General features: G+C 45.6%; 1 protein-coding gene across 1 annotated transcript in view; it reads left to right on the forward strand.

Moving 5' to 3' along the window:
* Nucleotides 1-20,951, forward strand: part of ARMH3 (armadillo like helical domain containing 3) — a 318,191-nt gene that overhangs the window by 165,135 nt on the left and 132,105 nt on the right. The window contains exons 21-22 of the mRNA XM_082267886.1: nucleotides 19,062-19,144; nucleotides 20,281-20,407. Of these exons, the coding sequence (XP_082124012.1) occupies nucleotides 19,062-19,144; nucleotides 20,281-20,407 (210 nt within the window). The remainder of the gene's footprint in view (nucleotides 1-19,061; nucleotides 19,145-20,280; nucleotides 20,408-20,951) is intronic.

The following is a 20,951-nucleotide window of genomic DNA, read 5'->3' on the forward strand; positions in this document are numbered from 1 at the left end:
AGATCGGCACACACCATGTGCGATACTGTCTATTTGTGTTCATGCTTGATTATTTGAAATTGGTGTAAGCATATACACTGGGGGGGGGGATTGGAATCTTGTGGTGTTTCTAGATTCTATTAAATAAATAGGATTACGCTATCAGTCCTCTATTTTTTATATGACACTTTATCTGGAGAGGAGAGGAGAGGAGTGTTGATGAAAGAACTGGTGTGAGCGAGAGGAGTATATCTGTGTCTTGCTGAAATCAGAGGTGGAGAGGCAGATTTACCCTGATGGGCTGGCCCGACCTTTGAATTATCATTAAAGCCTGGTGTAGCGGAGAAGTAGTTTAATCTACAGGGTCTCCCCTGGTAGACAGGAAAACAGGTAATAATCCAACTAGGCAGGTACAGCATGCAACAATCCAGGTAGCGTTATACCATCCTTCCCTCCCAAGAACTAGACGACACATAGGCTGGGAGTCAACTAGCATAGATCGTTTATTGAAAACACAAGAGATCTACACTCTGCGAAAACCCCTCCCTCTTTGAGCCATCCCCCACACAAACACACATCCCATAATAAGCTTACAAGGCAGACAGGAACAATAGGACAATGGAATGCAGGTATTCACAGTAACAAACCCCACCCACTGGCATGGGTCTATGAAACACTTCTACCATTTTGTAGCCATCTGCAATACATCCCCACACATCTCCTGAGGGACACTGCTCAGAAATATGATAGTCCCAAGTGAAAGAGTTCTCACTCTCTCAACACAAACCACCCTCTCAGTGTCCATTCCGCTACACCTGGTTAAATCGATCTCTGGTGAGTGTTCAATCACTAGGGGAGAGGTCTCACGTGGTGTGGTGACGTGAAGGTTTTTGAATCTCTAGACCAGTGATGGTGAACCTTGGCACCCCAGATGTTTTGGAACTACATTTCCCATGATGTTCAACTACACTGCAGAGTGGATAAGCATCATGGGAAATGTAGTTCCAAAACATCTGGGGTGCCAAGGTTCCCCATCACTGCTCTAGACTATACTCTTGGAAATAAAATTTTCCCCATCAACACTCCCTGGGAATATTTTAAAGCATTTAAATGTATGTTGCTGGACATTTAAAGGATCTAAATGACAGAGGAGGAATTGTGTATTATCGAAAGCTCTGCTAATGTGGACATTGTTCAATTTTTAATATTGACGATAGAAGCAGGAGTGTATAAAAAAAAAAAAGGTCTACTTTTCATGAAACTGGAAGTGATGCCATGACGACCCTCCAGTCCTCCTAGGCCATAGAGATGAATGAAGGCTATCTTTCCTGCGCTCATCTCTGTGCCCAGCTGCTGCCAGTGCTGTATCGGTTCCTGGAGCCACCGATTCCCCAGGGTAAGCCTGTGGACCATCAGAAAGCAACGGGAGGAGATTGGGGGGGAGGGCGAATGCACCGCTCCGTCATCTGAAAGACTAGCGCCTGAGAGAAAAATGATGGCATCTAGCTGCAGCCATAACCCCGGTATTTACCAGTAAAGCAATGACTTATTTTCCCAGTTAGCCGGTCAGCACATGGATATACTTTATTGGGAAAAAAAAAAAACAGAGTTTTGAAGTTGTGTGACGTTCATGCCCTCATCTACTAGGTTAGGTTGGTGATTATCTAAGTTCATATAATCAATGCTGTCCGCCTCCTCCCGGCCTGATTACATCGGTAGATTGTGCTCTGAACTCTCCAGCCTCTGCACGCTCTAATTTCAGCAGTCAGTCTGTTTTCTGCTAATGACATCCATCTGAGATGAGACAATCAGCTTCCACCAGCCATATGTTCTCCGCAGAAAAACACTCCATCTTAATGCCCTATACTAGAACACAGTGGGCAGCCGGGCAAATGTGGAGTTCATAGCAACCATTTAGATTCCATCTTTATGCTTTGTCTTTCCTAATGGGCAGATAATAAAGACCAGAGCCATGGAGACGGTAAGCTCCTGTGCAAAGCTTCAGATTTTACAGTGCCTTGCAAAAGTTTTCGGCCCCCTTGAACTTTGCGACCTTTTGCCACATTTCAGGCTTCAAACATAAAGATATAAAACTGTAATTTTTTGTGATAAATCAACAACAAGTGGGACACAATCATGAAGTGGAACGAAATTTATTGGATATTTCAAACTTTGTTAACAAATAAAAGCTGAAAAATTGGGCATGCAAAATTATTCAGCCCCTTTACTTTCAGTGCAGCAAACTCTCTGCAGAAGTTCAGTGAGGATCTCTGAATGATCAGATGTTGACCTAAATGACTAATGATGATAAATAGAATCCACCTGTGTGTAATCAAGTCTCCGTATAAATGCACCTGCACTGTGATAGTCTCAGAGGTCCGTTTAAAGCGCAGAGAGCATCATGAAGAACAAGGAACACACCAGGCAGGTCCGAGATACTGTTGTGGAGAAGTTTAAAGCCGGATTTGGATACAAAAAGATTTCCCAAGCTTTAAACATCCCAAGGAGCACTGTGCAAGCGATAATATTGAAATGGAAGGAGTATCAGACCACTGCAAATCTACGAAGACCTGGCCGTCCCTCTAAACTTTCAGCTCATACAAGGAGAAGACTGATCAGAGATGCAGCCAAGAGGCCCATGATCACTCTGGATGAACTGCAGAGATCTACAGCTGAGGTGGGAGACTCTGTCCATAGGATAACAATCAGTCGTATACTGCACAAATCTGGCCTTTATGTAAGATTGGCAAGAAGAAAGCCATTTCTTAAAGATATCCATAAAAAGTGTAATTTAAAGTTTGCCACAAGCCACCTGGGAGACACCCCAAACATGTGGAAGAAGGTGCTCTGCTCAGATGAAACCAAAATCGAACTTTTTGGCAACAATACAAAACGTTATGTTTGGCGTAAAAGCAACACCGCTCATCACCCTGAACACACCATCCCCACTGTCAAACATGGTGGTGGCAGCATCATGGTTTGGGCCTGCTTTTCTTCAGCAGGGACAGGGAAGATGGTTAAAATTTGATGGGAAGATGGATGGAACCAAATACAGGACCATTCTGGAAGAAAACCTGATGGAGTCTGCAAAAGACCTGAGACTGGGACGGAGATTTGTCTTCCAACAAGACAATGATCCAAAACATAAAGCAAAATCTACAATGGAATGGTTCACAAATAAACATATCCAGGTGTTAGAATGGCCAAGTCAAAGTCCAGACCTGAATTAAATCGAGAATCTGTGGAAAGATCTGAAAACTGCTGTTCACAAACGCTCTCCATCCAACCTCACTGAGCTCGAGCTGTTTTGCAGAGGAATGGGCAAAAATTTCAGTCTCTCGATGTGTAAAACTGATAGAGACATACCCCAAGCGACTTACAGCTGTAATCGCAGCAAAAGGTGGCCCTACAAAGTATTAACTTAAGGGGGCTGAATAATTTTGCACGCCCAATTTTTCAGTTTTTTATTTGTTAAAGTTTGAAATATCCAATAAATTTCGTTTCACTTCATGATTGTGTCCCACTTGTTGTTGATTCTTCACAAAAAAATACAGTTTTATATCTTTATGTTTGAAGCCTGAAATGTGGCAAAAGGTTGAAAGGTTGAAAAGTTTAAGGGGCCGAATACTTTCGCAAAGCACTGTATGTCCTCTGCTGCACGGGGGTGACAGAACAGGGAAAGTAGGTTGCTGTGGGCAATGCCTCTGTATATCTGTTTGGGCTCATTTACACTTGCTTCAAAATGTGGCATTCGACACGCTTTTTTGAAGCACTCTGGATGCCAATCAAAGCACCTGTCTCTAAATAAAATGGTGACTTTACAGTCCTGAAGACACGTTATGTTTCCTTTGCATCAAAAATTATCACCCATGTTGCTTTCTTGGTGCTTCAAAGCGTCTCAAGCCTCCATAGAAGTCTGACAACACTTGCTTACAGCACCTGCAGCTTTTGGGAGGCTTTTATTCAGCTTCAGCTTTGCTTTGTTTTGGAGGTATTGCAAGTATGAAATATCCCAGGATGCATTGGGAAACCAACAAGCAAACAGGAAAGACGTTATCAGCAGTCCTTTCCGCTTCATGTGTATATATTCTGGGAGTTTCTGGTGCAAACGCCACATCTGGTGTGCAGTGTGAAGCAGCAGAAAAGTGAGCGGGGCCTTGATTGGAGCTGAGCAACTAGCAGCACACATAGTGTGCAACATGGGAACGCTAAAGAAGAAGGCAAGTGGGGACTGGAGATAGAGGGCTCAGCGGCAGAGGTTTAGCAGAGCTGGAGGAATGGAGCAGGAGAAACTAGCAGATGTAACATGTGGTGCACAACATAGGAACGCTATAGCGGAAGGTGAGCGGGGACCAGGAAGAGAGGACTGAGCGACATGGGATTAGCAGAGCTGGGGGACTAGAGCAGGAGAAAATAGCAGATGTCACGTGGTGGTGCAACCTGAGAAGGCTATAGTGAAAGGTTAGTGGGGACTAGAGAGAGAGGACTGAGCGGCAAAGGATCAGCAGAGCTGGGGGACTAGAGCAGGAGAACTAGCAGATGTCACACATAGTGCGCAACATTGGAATGCTATAGCAGAAGGTGAGCAGGGACCAGAGAGAGAGGAGAGAGGACTGAGCGACATAGGATCAGCAGAGCTTGGGGACCGGAGCAAGAGAACCTAGCAGATGTCACACATGGTGTGCAACATGGGAACGCTATAGTGGAAGGTGATGTGGGACTGGAGAGAGAGGAGGGAGCGGCAGAGGATCAGCATAGCTGGGGGACTGGAGCAGGAGAACCTAGCAGATGTCACGCATGGTGCACAACATGGAAACTCTATAGTGGAAGGTGAGCAGAGACTGCAGAGAGAGAAGGATCAACAGAGCTGGGGGTTACTATTGAGTGGGGGATAAGCAGAGCTGGCGGTTACTACTGAACAGGGGATTAGCAAAGCTGTGGTTCTAAGGAGTGTGGCATCAGCAGAGCTGGGGGTAGTACTGAGCAGGTGATCTACTGAACGAGGGTACTAATGAACATGATGATATGATGAATAGTGGTACTAATTAGCTGGGGAACTGCTGAGTGGGGGTACTTTTCTACTGAGCCCCTTTAAAACAAATTGAAAAGCAACACACACAGGGAATTTTCCAAGCTTCATTAAAGCTTCAAAAAAGCATTACAGATGCATCAAAAATGCATGAAAAAAGAATGTTGAAGCAGTAGGCACTTTAAAGTGTGGTTAAGTCGAAGCGAGTGTAAATGAGCCCTTTCAGGCTTCCCAGATGGAGACAGCAGTCAGTCATGGTGGGAGTTAGCTGGATGTAGCATCACCAAGCAAAGGAAGTTTAGGTGATCCTTAGCCTTTGAAGCCACCACAGTGGTGGACACAGAAGAACAACCTACTTCAATGCTCACCCCATGCTCTGCACCAGCAGGAGAAGTCATTGGAGTAGTGTGGCCCAAATTCTGCATGCAATACTTGGAATAGCTTAATGGGATGTAAAGCCAATGTGGACAACTGTAGATGTCATAGTGTTGTAGTACTACCCCAGTAGAAGCTGCAGGACTTTATTCTGGTTCTTTCTTAAGATAGAGCAGCAACAGCCAGGCACATAGGAACAGTCCAATCACTCCGTCTCAATAAACAGTCTAGACCAGGGATCTTCAAATTGTCTAAACAAAGGGCCAGTTTATGGTCCTTCAGGCTTTAGGGGGTCTGGACTGTGATTAGTGGGAGTAGCATCATCCCCGGCATCAATGTCAGTAAATGATGCCCCATCATTGATCATAAAGGGAGGAATAGTACCCCATTATCGATGTTAGTTATAGAGGGATAATGCTCCATTGATCCTGTGAATGCAAGGAATAGTGCCCTATCATTGATGCCAGTTGGAGAAATAGTGCTTCATCGATGGTGTCAGAGCAATAGTGCCTGCCTCATATATGCTGTCAGTGGGAAGAATGGGGCCACATTACTGCTGTCAGTTGGAGGAAAAGAGCCTCAATCAGTAGTGTAAATGGGAGCGGTGGTGTCTCATCATTGGTGTCAGTTCTAGGAATAAAGCCCAAGTGATAGTGTCAGTGGGTAGAATAGTGCCTCATCATTGGTGTCAGTTGGAGAAATAAAGCCCCATTGATGATGTGAGTGGGAGAAACGGTGCCTCATCATTAGTGTCATTTGGAGGAATAGTGCCTCATCAAAGGGGTCGGTAGGAGGAATGGTGCCCCATCATTGGTGTGATGGTGTCAATGAGAGGAATGGTGCCCCATCAATGTTGTCAGTGGGAGGAATAGGGCTCCATCATTGGTATTAGTGGAAGGATTAGTGACCCATCATTGGTGTCAGTGGAAGAAAAAGTGCCCTGTCGATGTCAGAGTAATAATGCCTAATCGAAGGTGTCAGTGGGAGGAATTGTGCCCCATCATTGGTGTCTGTTGGAGGAATGGTATCCCATTATTGGTGTCAGTGGAAGGAATGGTGCACCATCATTGATGTCCTTTTGAAGGAATAGTGCACCATCGTTGGTGTCCGTTTTGGGAATAGTGCCCCATCATTGGTGTCCATTGGAGGAATAGTGCCCCATCATTGGTGTCCATTGGAGTAATAGTGCCCCATCATTCATGTCTGTTGGAGGAATAGTGCACCAAGGGCCAGATAAAGGCAAGCCAAGGGCCACATTCGGCCCCCGAACCACATTTTGGAGACCACTGGTTTTAGAGATGTATTTTTGTATTTATTGCTGAGTAAACTTGGAGAGGGTGTAGGGCTGCATGGGATACTCCATAACACTCTGTAGGAACAGGAGGACACATTGTGCTGGCCTAAGCTTCTCTTTACACCAGAGGCCAGTGAAGATAACCAGAACTGAGACCTTGCTAGGACTGCCACAATCACCACTGGTATGCTCCTCAACCAGCACTCAGTCATCAGGGCCTGGGGCTCAGGACTGTGCTCACAATGTCAAAGGATAACAGGAAGTCTCCTTCCAACTTCCACCGGGCACTCTTGAGTGAGGGAGACAATAATGCCCAAAATGCCACAGGACAGCCAGACCCTTTCCAATTTGGCACTCTTCAATGAGCTCTCCAGACCAGATCCTTTGCTCCAAGAAGATTTAGAAGTCGCCCCCCCCCCAGCTATGCAACAGCTGGGACCCAAGTGAATATCAGCTAACATCAGCAGCACTGCTGAAGGTGGGAGTAGCCATCCCCACCCGGATGTGTGGAATCCTTTCATGAAGAAGACCCTGCTGTTCTAAAGCTCAATCTATTTATATACCTCTCCAGCCACCTACTGGGCACTCCTCCCCAGGGATTGGCCGAAGCACAATAAACATTCAGGCTGCTTATTTGGCCCCCCGTCCACTATGTTCCAGAAGCCTCTAGAATGCAGGGGGAAACAATTAAGCTTGCAGCCTGTGAGATCCAAAACAGCCCAAAGCAAGCAATAGCTGCTCCACTGATTACAAAGGAGCCAACAACAACAAAATGTACCTAACATCCTAGCAACCTATCTAGGAGAATTTTACACTAGCACATAAGGGCTTTTTTTCCTCTGGTCCATAGCCACGCTTCACTATCTTTTCTGCACTGAAATAATTGCAGTGTTGTCAGTCTGTGCATCAACATCCTGAAGTATGGCTCAAGACTATCAACCAACTGTTGGTGGTCTCTTTTTCTGGCTAGAGGACCTCCAGCATCATCTAGCACAGTGATGGTGAACCTTGGCACCCCAAATGTTTTGGAACTATATTTCCCATGATGCTCGTGCACTCTGCAGTGTAGTTGAGCATCATGGGAAATGTAGTTCCAAAGCATCTGGAGTGCCAAGGTTCGCCATCACTGATCTAGCGCTTTCCTCCCCAGCCTGACTGTCCCTGGCTCATCACTTTCATTCATCATTAAGTTCTTTCAATGCAAATACAGCCTGTCTGGGAGCTCCCACCCCTCCATATTGACATCCAACCTTTAATGCATTTGCATAATTCCTCCAAGTGAGCAGCCCACTGCTTCTGCAGAGACCAGATGCTATGATGTTTTAGGAATCGATGTACAGCACCCTGCCAGCCAGTTCCACCAGCCATGATCTGCCTGCATTGCATGGAGAAGCAGGAACCAGGTGATTACATCACTGGATCTTCTATAATGCATGTAATGCCCAGGGGCCCATGATGCTATTAAAACGGCCCTGGGTGTCACTCTAAGCAGTCATCCCATAATGCTCTGGTGACTCCCACTGAATGCAGTGGCCGACGTTGAGAGAGCCCGTCCCGGCTCTATATACACACATGATGAAGGAAAGGTGAAAAGATTAAAGCCGCTTTAGGCCAACTCCTCCCAGGGCACTCCACTGACGCCTTTTGCCCTGCCCACAGGGTTTAGCCACAGGGATCCCCTATGAATAAGCCCTGTGGGCAGGGCGAAACTTGTCAGAGGCGTGTCCTGGAAGGGAATTTGTCTGAAGCAGCTATAATCTCTTCGTACCCGGGCTGTTGCTTCAGAGCGGTGTTTCACCTTTCCTTTGTCATGTGTGTATACACTCAGGAATTAAAATATAAATAGGTGATAGAATTAAACGTATTGATACTTCTAACCCTTTCGCTGCCTGGACCTGACCCTGTGGGTTTGGAGGGCACAGTAAAAGGGAGGTCTAGGGGGGCACAGTACAGGGGAGGAGGCATGACACAGTACAAGGGAGGAGGCAGAAGGGCACCATACGGGGGGGGGGGTATATATTTACTCAGGGCAACCTCGTCTTTTATATTTGATCAAAACTTTGGGTAGTGTTGGGCTTGTTTGCCCTAAAATTTACTTTAGTGTGTTTTTTTACTGAAATTTCACACTTTCTAGACCTTTGCGGTAATATCACGTGACATAAAAAATTGGAACTACCACTATTTTATTCTCTAGGGTGTCTGCTTTCGGAAAATATATGTTTGGGGGTTTTACATCCTCTTTAGTGCTAAAATGTTTTTTTAAACATGTGCAAAAAATGGCTCTGGCAACGAAAAGGTTAAACAATAAGAAAACATGCCCTAACTCAAACACTAATCAACACGGGGGGGGGGCTCAGTATGGGGGAGGAGGCAGAAGGGGCACAGTACGGAGGGTTAGGATGGCACAGTATGGGGGGAAGTGGTTAGGGGGGCACTGTACAGGGGAGGAGGCAAAAGGGCACAGTACAAGAGGGGAGTTAGGGGGGCACAGTACAGGGAGGTAAGAAGGGCACAGTATAAGGAGGGGGGATTTGGGGAGCACAGTACGGGGGTGGGGTGTTAGGGGAGCACAGTATGGGGGGGGGTTAGGGGGGCACAGTAGAGGGGAGGAGGCAGAAGGGCACCGTACAGGGGGGGTTTGGAGGGAACAGTACAGGGGAGGAGGCAGAAGGGCACTGTACGGGGGGGGGGGGTTTGGAGGGCACAGTACAGGGGAGGAGGCAAGACACAGTACTGGGAAGGGCTAGGGGGTCATAGTACAGGGGGGGGGTTGGAGGGCACAGTACAGGGGAGGGCTAGGGGGGCACAGTACAGGGGAGGAGGCAGGACACAGTACAGGGGAGGACTAGGGGGGCACAGTACAGGGGAGGAGGCAGGACACAGTACAGGGGAGGACTAGGGGGGCACAGTACAGGGGAGGAGGCAAAATGACACAGTACGGTGGGCATGGAGGGCACAGTACAGGTTCCCAGGATGCTGCCCAGGACATGGCCATCCTGTGACAGCATATTAAAAAGCGTGATTCTCCCAGCAAATCCATGACAGTTGGCAAGTATGATGTAATGCAAGATTATCATGGGGCCCCCACACACCTGGGGCCCCTGGACAGTGACCACTGCATTGTTTCCTTATTATTTTAATTCAAAAAGTGTATTTTTTTCCCCAAATAATTGCGTTTGTAAGACTGCCACGTAAATACGGTGTGACATAAAGTATTGCAACAATCTCCATTTTATTCTCTAGGGTCTCTGCTAAAAAAAAAAAAAATATATATATATATATATATATATATTGTTTGGGGGTTCTAAGTAAGTAATACTGATTTTAACTTTTAAACAAGTGTCAGAAATAGGCCTGGTCCTTAACTGATAAGATGGCACTGGGTGTCGCTCTAAGCAGTCATCCCATAATGCTCTGATGACTCCAACTGAATGCAGGGGCCGGTGTTGAGAGAGCCCGTCCTGGCTCTATATACACACTTGGTGAAGGAAAGGTGAAACCCTGCACTCTGAAGCAACAGCCCGGGTAAGAAAAATTAAAAGCGGCTTCGGCCAAACTCCTCCAAGGACACGCCACTGACATGTTTCGCCCTGTCTACAGGGCTTATTCATAGAGTATCCCTATGACTAAGCCCTGTGGGCAGGGCGAAACACGTCAACAGCCCTGGGAGGAGTTGGCCTAAAGTCGCTTTCATCTATTCCTGGCTGGGCTGTTTCTTTAGAGTGCTGTGTTTTCACCTTTTCCTTCTTCTTTTTTTTTTTTTTTTTTTTCATTACATACATTATATAAGATCCAATTGTATTACTATGTATTCGGCATTCCTTTCTTTGTCAGCGGGCAAACATACAAAATCAGCGGGGGATCAAATACTTTTTCCCCTCACTGTATTGGCACATTCACCACGGGAATAAAAAAGAAAGAATGGAATGCAGCCACCACATCTAAGGACTGGTAAGCTGCGATATATTGGGATTGTATTAGGAATAAAGATTTTTGGCGTGCATTCACTTTCATTAAATATTGGTGTGTGTTCACCGTTCGCTCACCTCTATATATAGGATGATTGATGGGTTAATCTGTGTGTGTGATGGAGGGGGGGCACGCTGCCACTGATGAGCCGGTTACCCGGTCACCTGTGATGGATGTACTCCTCCTGTGTGTTTGGTTCTTGTAGATAAGACACCAGAAACCTCCGGTGCCATTTTTCATGCCATCATTATTGCTGCTTGTCGGGGGAAAGGAGTGCCGTCAGATCGCTTCACCTGCCACCTTCTAATTTTAGCCCCGCTTACCGCAACGTCTCCTATTAACAGAAGGCCGGGCGCCTCGGTTTTCTATTAAGACGTGCCTTCACCGCTGTTACTGGATCAATAAGTAGGGCACCGAGTACTTCCTCACTGAAATAAACACAGGGATAGGAAATATAGGAACAGAAAAGGTTACATTGTATGAATGGAATAGGAAAGGAGTATTTTTATTTTTTACCCATTTTGCATAGTTTCGGGAACTGACAGGATTGCAAGTCCTTAGCAACTAACAAACTGTGTAATATGGGAAATGGAGAAGTGTGGTTAGTTACTGAGGGGGAAAAATGATCACCATAAAATGGTATACTCTAGTAAAAAACCCAGGCCACAGACTGGTACTGGTCCCTTTGCTGTTAGCAACTGGGGCCGCACAGTAGAGGGTGAGCGGTGTGAGAGAGAGGCTTGATCTGTACTTACAGCGGCTCACATTATCGCCTCTTGTCAGATCACCGGGCGGCATTAGAATCTCACAGGAGGGTGAACCTGTACTGTAAGCTGCACATGCACGATCTAGGTAGGATCTAAGCTGGGGCAGACTGGCACCTTTCAGCCCAGGGGGCAAGTACAAACCAGAGGCCCATGGTGCAGCAACTCGGCCCCACTCCCACTCTCCCTCTTCCTCTCCTTCTCCTGACCCCCGTTCCAGTCTAAAGCCCGGCTCCAGGTACTCTACTCACCAGCTGAATCCGGGTTCCCAACCTGGCCAGCAAGGTGGCTTAGGGGGAGCTGGGACAGCTCTGTTGGGGCTGGCCAGGAGAGGAGAGTCTCAAGTGGGACATGGAACCAGCTTCTGCTCAGACAGTTTACACCATCAATCCGGGGGAGTGGGGGCGGGGGGGGGGGGGATGTCCTGTCCTCTGTCATTGTCTTCATCCCGCACTCAGTAGGTCAGTGGCAGAGACTTTTTTTCACTCTTCACCAGGAATCCTTTAGGCATGTCTGTGGCAGAAGCGGTGCAGCCTTATTATAGGACATTAGGACATCAGAGCGGCCCAGGGGGCGATTGCCCCCCTAGCCCAGTTCTCCCCTGGATCTAGGTTGTGCGCTCCTATGAAAATCTCATGATCTGAGGTGGGATGGTAATGGTAGTGCTGGGGAGTAGCTGAAAATACAATTGTCTTTGACGAAACCGATCCCTGGTGACATGTTGGGGACCGCTGCTCTAGTGCAGGGATCTCTAAACTATGGCCTGGGGCCACATCTGTCCTACTAAAAGATTTTATCCAGCCTGCATCTGATGTGCGTGGACTGAGAATCCAAATCAGTTGGCCTTTGCCGACCAGGGACCCTGAAAAAAGGAGAGGTGGGTGGGGGCGACACAGATGGGGACTCAGATGTAAGAGAGATTCTGAAGGGGACATTGATGTAAGTGGGACTCTTTTAGGGACATCTGATATAAGGGGAGCTCTGATGGGGACACTGATGTAAGGGGAGCTCTGATGGGGACACTGATGTAAGGGGGGACTCTGATGGGGACATTGATGTAAGGGGGGACTCTTGATAGGGACACTTATGTAAGGGGAGTTCTGATGGAGACATTGATGTAAGGGGGTACTCTGATATAAGGGGGGCTCTGATGGGGACACTGATGTAAGGGGGGCTCTGATTGGGACACTAATGTAAGGGGGAATGTATTGAGGAGCCAGGTGTAAGGGGGGACACTGATAGGGATCTTGATGTAAGGGGGGTTCTAAAGGGGACCTGGATGGGGAATCGTATGTGAGGGGGGGCCCTCTGATTGGACCCTGGTGTAGGGGAAGAACCTGATGAGGACACTGATGTAAGGTGGACTCTGATATAAGGGGGTCTCTGATGGGGACTCAGATGTGAGGCCAGAGCTCTGAAGGGGAAACTGATGGGAACAAGGATGTAAGGAGGGACTCTTGATAGGGATCCTGATGTCACTGGAGGCTCTGATGGGGACCCTGAGGTAAAGGGGAATTTATTGAGGATGCTGATGTAAGGGGGCTCTGATGGGGGCACGACTGTAAGGGGGGGGGACCCAAATGTAACAGGGGGTTCTGATGGGGAACCTGATGTAAGGGGGGACTCTGATGAGGACTCTAATGTAAGGGGGGGCCTCTTTAGGTGAACTTTGATATAAGGGGGATCCTGCTATAAGGGAGACTTTGCTTTGTTTCACCTCAGATCTTTGTCCTTTGTTCTGGATCATGTCATGCTGATTCAAAAAAAAGAGTGAGTCCATAATATCCCCTTTCGGGTGATCTTCCCACTGACCGGCATGACTTGTTCGGATGAACTCTTCCACCCTTTGGCACGAACTCTTCGGATGAACTTGTTCGGATGAACTCTTTCACTCAGTTCACTCAGATGTGAGGAAGCACATCTGAGTGAACTGAAACTTCCTCCTTGGATGGGGCCAACTGTATTTACAAATGAGGTCTGAGGTCCTGATCCGGGTTATCCCGCGAAACGCGTCGACCCTAAATGTTTTGAGTTTCTGCCACGTGATTGGCTGATTAGCATTTTATGTTACCAAGCAACTGAACAGGTGTACCTCATAAAGTTATCTGTGAGTGTATTTGGCCCTCGGAGGGGTTTCTATAGTCCTATTATACATATTTCTACGTTATTTCGTACAGCGATGATACTCCAATGTTATAACTAATAATTGACTCCATTCCCACATTTCATAAAATTAGAATATCATCACAAAGTTAATTTATTTCAGTAATTCAATTAAAAAAGTGAAACTCCTATATTTTATATAGATGTGTTACACACAGAGTGATATATTTCAAGCATTTCTTTCTTTTCATTTTGATGATTAAGGCTTACAGCGAGTGACACCCCAATATTCAGTATCTCAGAAAATTTGAATATTACAGAAATGTTGTCTCAGTGAAAAGTCTGTCCATGTACAGTATAGGATGCAATCAATACTTGGTCGGGGCTCCTTTTGCACGATTCTCTAGGGCAAGGATCCTCAAACTACGGCCCTCCAGCTGTTGCGGAAGTACACGTCCCATAAGGCATTGTAAAACTGATAGTCACAGACATGACTAAGCATGCTGGGAATTGTAGTTCCTGAAGAACTGGAAGGCCATAGTTTGAAGACCCCTGCTCTAGAATTTCCTGCTAGAGGGCTGCGCTGACTTTGGACTTGATAAAACACAGTGGACCAACACCAGCAGATGACACGGCTCCCCAAATCATCACTGACTGTGGAAACTTCACACCGGACCTCATGCAACTTAGATTCTGTTCTTCTCCACTCCTCCTCCAGACTCTGGGACCTTCATTTCCAATTGTAATGCAAAATGTTCCACAGTCAGTGATGATTTGGGGAGCCGTGTCATCTGCTGGTGTTGGTCCACTGTGTTTTATCAAGTCCAACGTCAGCGCAGCCTTATAGCAGGAAATTCTAGAGCTCTTCATGCTTCTCTCTGCCTCTTTCTTTGATAGCGGCCTTCAGCTCCTCTGCATTGTTGGGTCTGGTGTCTCTCATCTTCCTCTGACAATACCCCACAGATTCTCTATGGGGTTTTGGTCAGGCAAGTTTTTTGGCCAATCAAGCACAGTGATCCTGTATCCATAAATCTGGTCAGCAGATGGAAGCATGAAGAGCTCTAGAATTTCCTGCTAGAGGGCTGCGCTGACTTTGGACTTGATAAAACATTTAAATTGGAAATCAAGGTCTAAGAGTCTGGAGGAGGAGTGAAGAGGCACAGAATCTAAGTTGCATGAGGTCCAGTGTGAAGTTTCCACAATCTGTGGTCTGTGATCATCTGCTGGTGTTGGTCCACTGTGTTTTTATCAAGTCCAAAGTCAGCGCAGCCCTCTAGCAGGAAATTCTAGAGCTCTTCATGCTTCCGTCTGCTGACCAGCTTTATGGAGATGCTGATTTCATTTTCCAGCAGGATTTGGCACCGCCCACACTGCCAAAACCACCAATACCTGGTCACATGATCATGGGATCACTGTGCTTGACTGGCCAGCAAACTCGCCTGACCTAAACCCCATAGAAAATCTGTGGGAAATTGTCAAGAGGAAGATGAGACACCAAACCCAATAATGCAGATGAGCTGAAGACCGCTATCAAAGCAACCTGGGCTTCCATAACACCTCAGCAGTGCCACAGGCTGATCGCCTCCATGCCACACCGCATTGACGCAGTAATTCATGCAAAAGGAGCATTGAGTGCGTACTATACTGTAAATGGACATACATATAGTTACATAGTTGCATAGTTACATAGTAGGTGAGGCTGAATAAAGACAATAGTCCATCCAGTTCAACCTGTGTAGGTGTGTGTGGCCGTAATCATCTCACATACCCCTGAATGTTCTGATCCTTAAGATGTACCTCCAAGAGTCTTTTGAAAGCCACCATACTTCCCGCAGAAACCACCTCTTGTGGTAGAGAATCTTGTAGCCCTAACAGTAAAGAACCCCCCGTGTTGCCTGAGGTTAAAATGCTTCTCCTCTAATTGCATTGTATGTCCTCAAGTCCTCATGCAATCCCTTCGACTGAATAGCTTTTTTTCTATGCTGAGATCACCATTGAGGTATTTATAAATTGCTATCATGTCCCCTCTCAGGCGTCTCTTCTCCAGGGAGAATAAATCAAGCGATTGCAGACGCTCTTCATAATTAAGGTCCTCCAATCCCCTAATTAGTTCAGTTGCCCTTCTCTGGACTCTCTCCAGCTCCAACACATCCCTCCTGAGGACTGGTGACCAGAACTGGACAGAATACTCCAGATGCGGTCGGACCAGAGTTTTATAAAGTGGAAGGTTTATAGTCTTATCTCTGGAATACATCCCTTTCTTTATGCATGCTAATATTCTGCCGGCTTTGGCAGCTGCCGCTTGACATTGCATGCTACTGCTTAGTCTATCCTCTACCAAGACTCCCAGATCTTTCTCCATTTTTCATTCCCCCAAAGGTTCCTCCCCTGACAGACTTTTCAGTAAGCCAACATTTCTGTATTAAAAATCCTTTTTTTTTATTTTTTTTTTTTTTTATTCTTTTGTACTATTCTAATTCTCTGAGATACTGAATTTTGGGGTGTCACTCGCTGTAAGCCATAATCATCAAAATTAAAAGAAAGAAATGCATGAAATATATCACTCTGTGTGTAACACCTCTATATGAGATATAGGAGTTTCTGTTTTTGAGTTGAATTACTGAAATAAATGAACTTTTCGATGATATTCTAATTTTATGAGATGCAATCTGTGTATATAGCTTTGGTCAGTCCAGGAGAGGAGCGAGTACATCGGGAGGTGAGATTCTGGGTGTAAGAGTATGACGTCCCCGTAGACCTCATCATCGGTAAACGTTCACAAAGAAGAGGGTTATTTTTCTGGATTCACATGCTGTGAAGAGTCCTCCTTCAGTCCGGGAATGGAACTCATTGTGCTGTAATGATCGCCGTATCCCAAAAAGCGGTCTTGTGGTGTCAGAAATGAGTTGTCGCATATTGTATATTCCTCCGGGGTCCTCGCTCTGTTAATTGCTTTGGCGCACAGTGCTGATTCAGCAGCCACGGCTAGTCCTTGCTGTAAGATCTCATTTGCTTTAAGTAAAACCGTTATCCGCGAGGAGCCATATGTGTCAGCACACTGACGCACAGACGGCTCAGATGTTTACAAGTGGCAGTTCACACGCGGCTTTGCTCTCTTTTATGGCGTTATGCTGCGCCAGCTGATTTTCCGTTATGATTGTTGGACAGTTTCTTGTTGTTCCGAAAACATCTTCTCTGTTTGTTTTACTCACACTTTCCCATCAGGACTGACGTGTCTCCTCCATGCAGATGGAAAGGTGAAATCTGGTCATTATACTTCACACATCGCCTGTTAACCATATTACTGCCAGAGCCATTTTTCTCAGGGTTTTACACCTTTAAAAAAATGTATTTCGGGCCTAAATAATAATTAAAGTGGAATTTCAGGTTAAAAAAAAAAAAAAAGTGGGAGTGTCTGGTGTGCAAAATGGAGCAGCAGGTAGGTGAGCGTGGGAATGCTACAGTGGAATGTGAGCAGGGACTGGAGAGACGGGACTGAGCAGCAGAGCTGGGGGATTGGAGCAGGAGAGACTAGCAGACAACATACATGGTGAGAAGCATGGGAGCAATATAGTGGGAGGTGAGAAGAGAGGAGGATCAGCAAACCAGAAGTTTTACAGAGCTTGGGGTTACTACTGAGTGGAGGATCAGCCAAGCTGGGGTACTACTGAGTAGGGATTTAGCAGAGCTGGGGTTACTATGAAGAAGTGGTTTAGCAGAGTTGGGGGTTACTACTGAGCAGGGAATCAGCAGAGCTGGCATTACTAATGAGCAGGGGATCAGCAGAGCTGGCATTACTAATGAGCAGGGGATCAGCAGAGCTGAGGGTTACTACTGAGTAGGGCATCAGCAGAGCTTGGGGTTACTACAGAGTAGGGGATCAGCAGAGTTGGGGGTTACTACTAAGCAGCGGATCAGCAGAGTTGAGGGTTACTACGGAGAAGAGGGTCAGCTGATCTGGGAGTTAATACTGAGTAAGGGATCAGATAAAATGGACGTTACTATGGAGTGGGTTATCAGCAGAGCTTGGGGTTACTACTGAGAGGGGCATCAGCAGAGTTTGGAGTTACTACAGAGTAGGGAATCGGCTGAGCTGGGGGTTGCTACTAAGTAGGGGATCAGCAGAGTTGGGGATTGCTAATTATCAGCTTTAACTGCTGTCCTAAGAAAGCCAGCTAAAAAAAAAACAATACTGGGTTTATGGCTGGATTGCGGTCGGCAGGTGGATAATTGTGGAAAAAAGTGAATAGAAGTGGAAAAAAGTTGACTATGTAATGCTATTTTTGGTGACAGGTTCTCTCTCTAATGAGACTACAGGGGCTTTTTAGACCCCTGGTGTCTTACATGCCCCCCTGTTGAAGCTATATTTGTGCTCCATTGTGACAGCCAGACTCCGGAGTAGCTTTTTACATGTCGTTGGCACCTGCATGCGTCCTTAACGACCAGTGAATCACTGGTTGTTAAGGATGCCAGCGGGTGCAGGCTCTGCTATTCACTGGTTGTTAAGGACACCTGCAGGTACCGGCTCCTTAGCAACCAGCTATTCACAGGTTGTTAAGGACATCTGCAGGTGCTGGCTCCCCTATTCCCCCATTCACTGGTCGTTCAGGACACATGCAGGTGCCGGCTCCAATGTTCACTGGTTGTTGAGGTTGTTGAGGATGCCTGTAGGTGCCGGCTACGCTATTCGCTATTGGCTCTGCTTTTTACTGGTTGTTAAGGGCGCCTGCAGGTGCCAGCTCTGCCTTTCACTGGTTGTTGAGGGCGCCTGCAGGTGCCAGCTCTGCCTTTCACTGGTTGTTAAGGGCGCCTGCCGGTGCCAGCTCTGCCTTTCACTGGTTGTTAACGGGGGCCTGCAGGTGCCAGCTTCGCTTTTCACTAGTTGTTAAGGATGCTGGCTTCTGCCAGCTACCTAACAACCAGTAAATAGCAAAGCCGGCACCCACCGGTGCCCTTAATGACCAGATTTTCACTGCATATGCGTCACAAAACATGTTTACACATTTAAAGTGTGCTATGCGGGTTTTTAAAACTCATAGTGTGTTTTAGAAGCGGGGCAATGTGAAAGAACTCTTGAATGTTCTTAGCCTATATTGTTATATTCTGTATTAGGTGAAGGTTTTTTTTAACTCTTCTGGTCAATGTTCCATAATGCAATTTTTGTTAAAGGCCGGCCAGGCTTGATCAGCAGCATGAAAATCCATACTCCCCTAATCCCCCGCAGTGGTTTTACATGGGCTTCTTAGTAAATAAATGTATGCTTGCAGTGAGAATACGATCACCCCGGGTCCTCATTGTTGGTGGAGGGATGCTTTGCTCGGAAAAGGTCACCCAGGCCCCGCTGCATTCAGCTTAGAAATCTATTTCCTGTGTAATATTCATAGGAGACATTTCCATCTCACACCTCGCCTTCTATACAGAGGGACGGCTTTGCAGAATGACACGGAAACCGGCACTATGATTGTTCACCCAGCGATTTCTGGACATTACCACTGACATGATATTTGTGATTAAAATTTGTATTTTTTTCTTTTTTTTTCTTTTCCAGCTTTAATAAATTTGTTGAAGTTCCTCTTGTCCTACGAGACGGCTCTGCTTGCAAAACACAACATCTTTACATTGGCTCTGATGGTACGTATTTCTGTGACTGTAAACAGGACCTGTCATTAAACCCCAGCTGGAGGACCTTTACATAGTTAATCACTTCAGCTCTGAAAGGTTTTACCCCCCTTAACCACTTCTGGACCAGAAGGTTTCCCCCCTTAATGACCAGGCCATTTTTTGCGATTCGGCACTGCGTTACTTTAACTGACAATTGCGTGGTCGTAAGAAGCTGTACTTAAATAAAATTGATGTCCTTTGAGAGCGAAGCTGTTGGGTCATACTTGTCCATTGGTGGAGATCATTTCTGATAAATGCAAGCTTTTACTGATCATCTCTTTGGTGAGTGTCCATTTTGATGGGGTGACACAGCTTGATGGTGGAGGCGCACTGGTCATACAGATAGCTGCACATTTGTCTCACCAATGTCCGTCATCTGCATCTAAATCTGGACTTTATCATTGGGTGTAGTGGTTTATCTACTTCCAGCGAGTGCATGCTTTACTTTGTGGACATTTTATATAAGTCACTGACAATTATATGATTATTTGACATGTGTTAGCGCTGCTAGTGTTACAGATTGATACACTTCTCTGCTTGATCTGTCACACCCTTATATATATATATATATATATATATATATATATATATATATATATAGGTGTGTGTGTGTGTGTGTATATATATATATATATATATATATATACTGTATGTATATATGTGTGTATATATATATATATATATATATATATATATATATATTATTATTTTTTATTTGAAAAAAATGTAAAGCTCCTCTTTCCTGCCACAATGATGAATTATGGGCACCAATAGGTGGGGTGAGGCTGTTGCTTTGGCCTGGATTTGGCGGAGTGACCGGGTCTCTTTAATGGTGACTTTCTTAGGAGAATGGCTTTTCATATTCCGTCCATTATTTTTACACTTCTCTATTTTCTCCTGTAGCCCAGAGGAACAACTGCACTGCAGAATAGTGAAACCTCATTTTATATTACGCTCTAAAAACGACATTAAAATGTTGCTCTTTTAAATGTTTTGTAGCATTACTGCCGAAAAATAAACTTTATACTGCTGTGGAAGAGTTCTTATTTTCTTTTTGATTTTTCCTTTCTGAATGATAAAGTGATCTTTTCTTTTTCCTCTTTCAGGTCGTCAATTTGTTTAATATGTTTATTACATACGGCGATACCTTCCTTCCAACGCCAGGCAGCTACGACGAGCTCTACTATGAAATCATCCGAATGCATCAGATATTCGACAATCTCTACTCTATGGGTAAGAGCTTCAGATCTTTACTGGAGAAAGAGAACCTGTCGCTATACCGTACAGAACAAACTGGTTTAACCACTTCTGGACCGGAAGGATTTACCCCCTTAATGACCAGGCCATATTTTGTGATTCGGCACTGTGTTACTTTAATGGAAAATTGTGCAGTCGTGCGGCGCTGTACCCAAATAAAAATTGATGTCCTTTTTTCCCCACAAACAGAGCTTTCTTTTGGTGGTATTTGATCACCTGTGCGATTTTTTATTTTTTGCACTATAAACAAAAAAAAGAGCGACAATTCTGAAAAAAAAAAACGATTTTCACATTCTGCTATATAACATTCCCAAAAAAAAAATTTAAAAATCAAACTTTTTTAACATTTTAGGCCAATTTGTTCTCTGCTACATATTTTTGGTAAACAAAATCGCAATAAGCGTATTTTGATTGGTTTGCGCAAAAGTTATCACATCTACAAACTAGGGGAAAGATTTATGTCATTTTTATTGTTTTTTTTTTTTGCGGGACTGCGACATTGCGGCGGACAGATCGGACC

This window comes from Pelophylax lessonae (genome assembly GCF_965119305.1).
Source record: "Pelophylax lessonae genome assembly, chromosome: 9".
In the NCBI taxonomy this organism is placed as follows: Eukaryota; Metazoa; Chordata; class Amphibia; order Anura; family Ranidae; genus Pelophylax; species Pelophylax lessonae.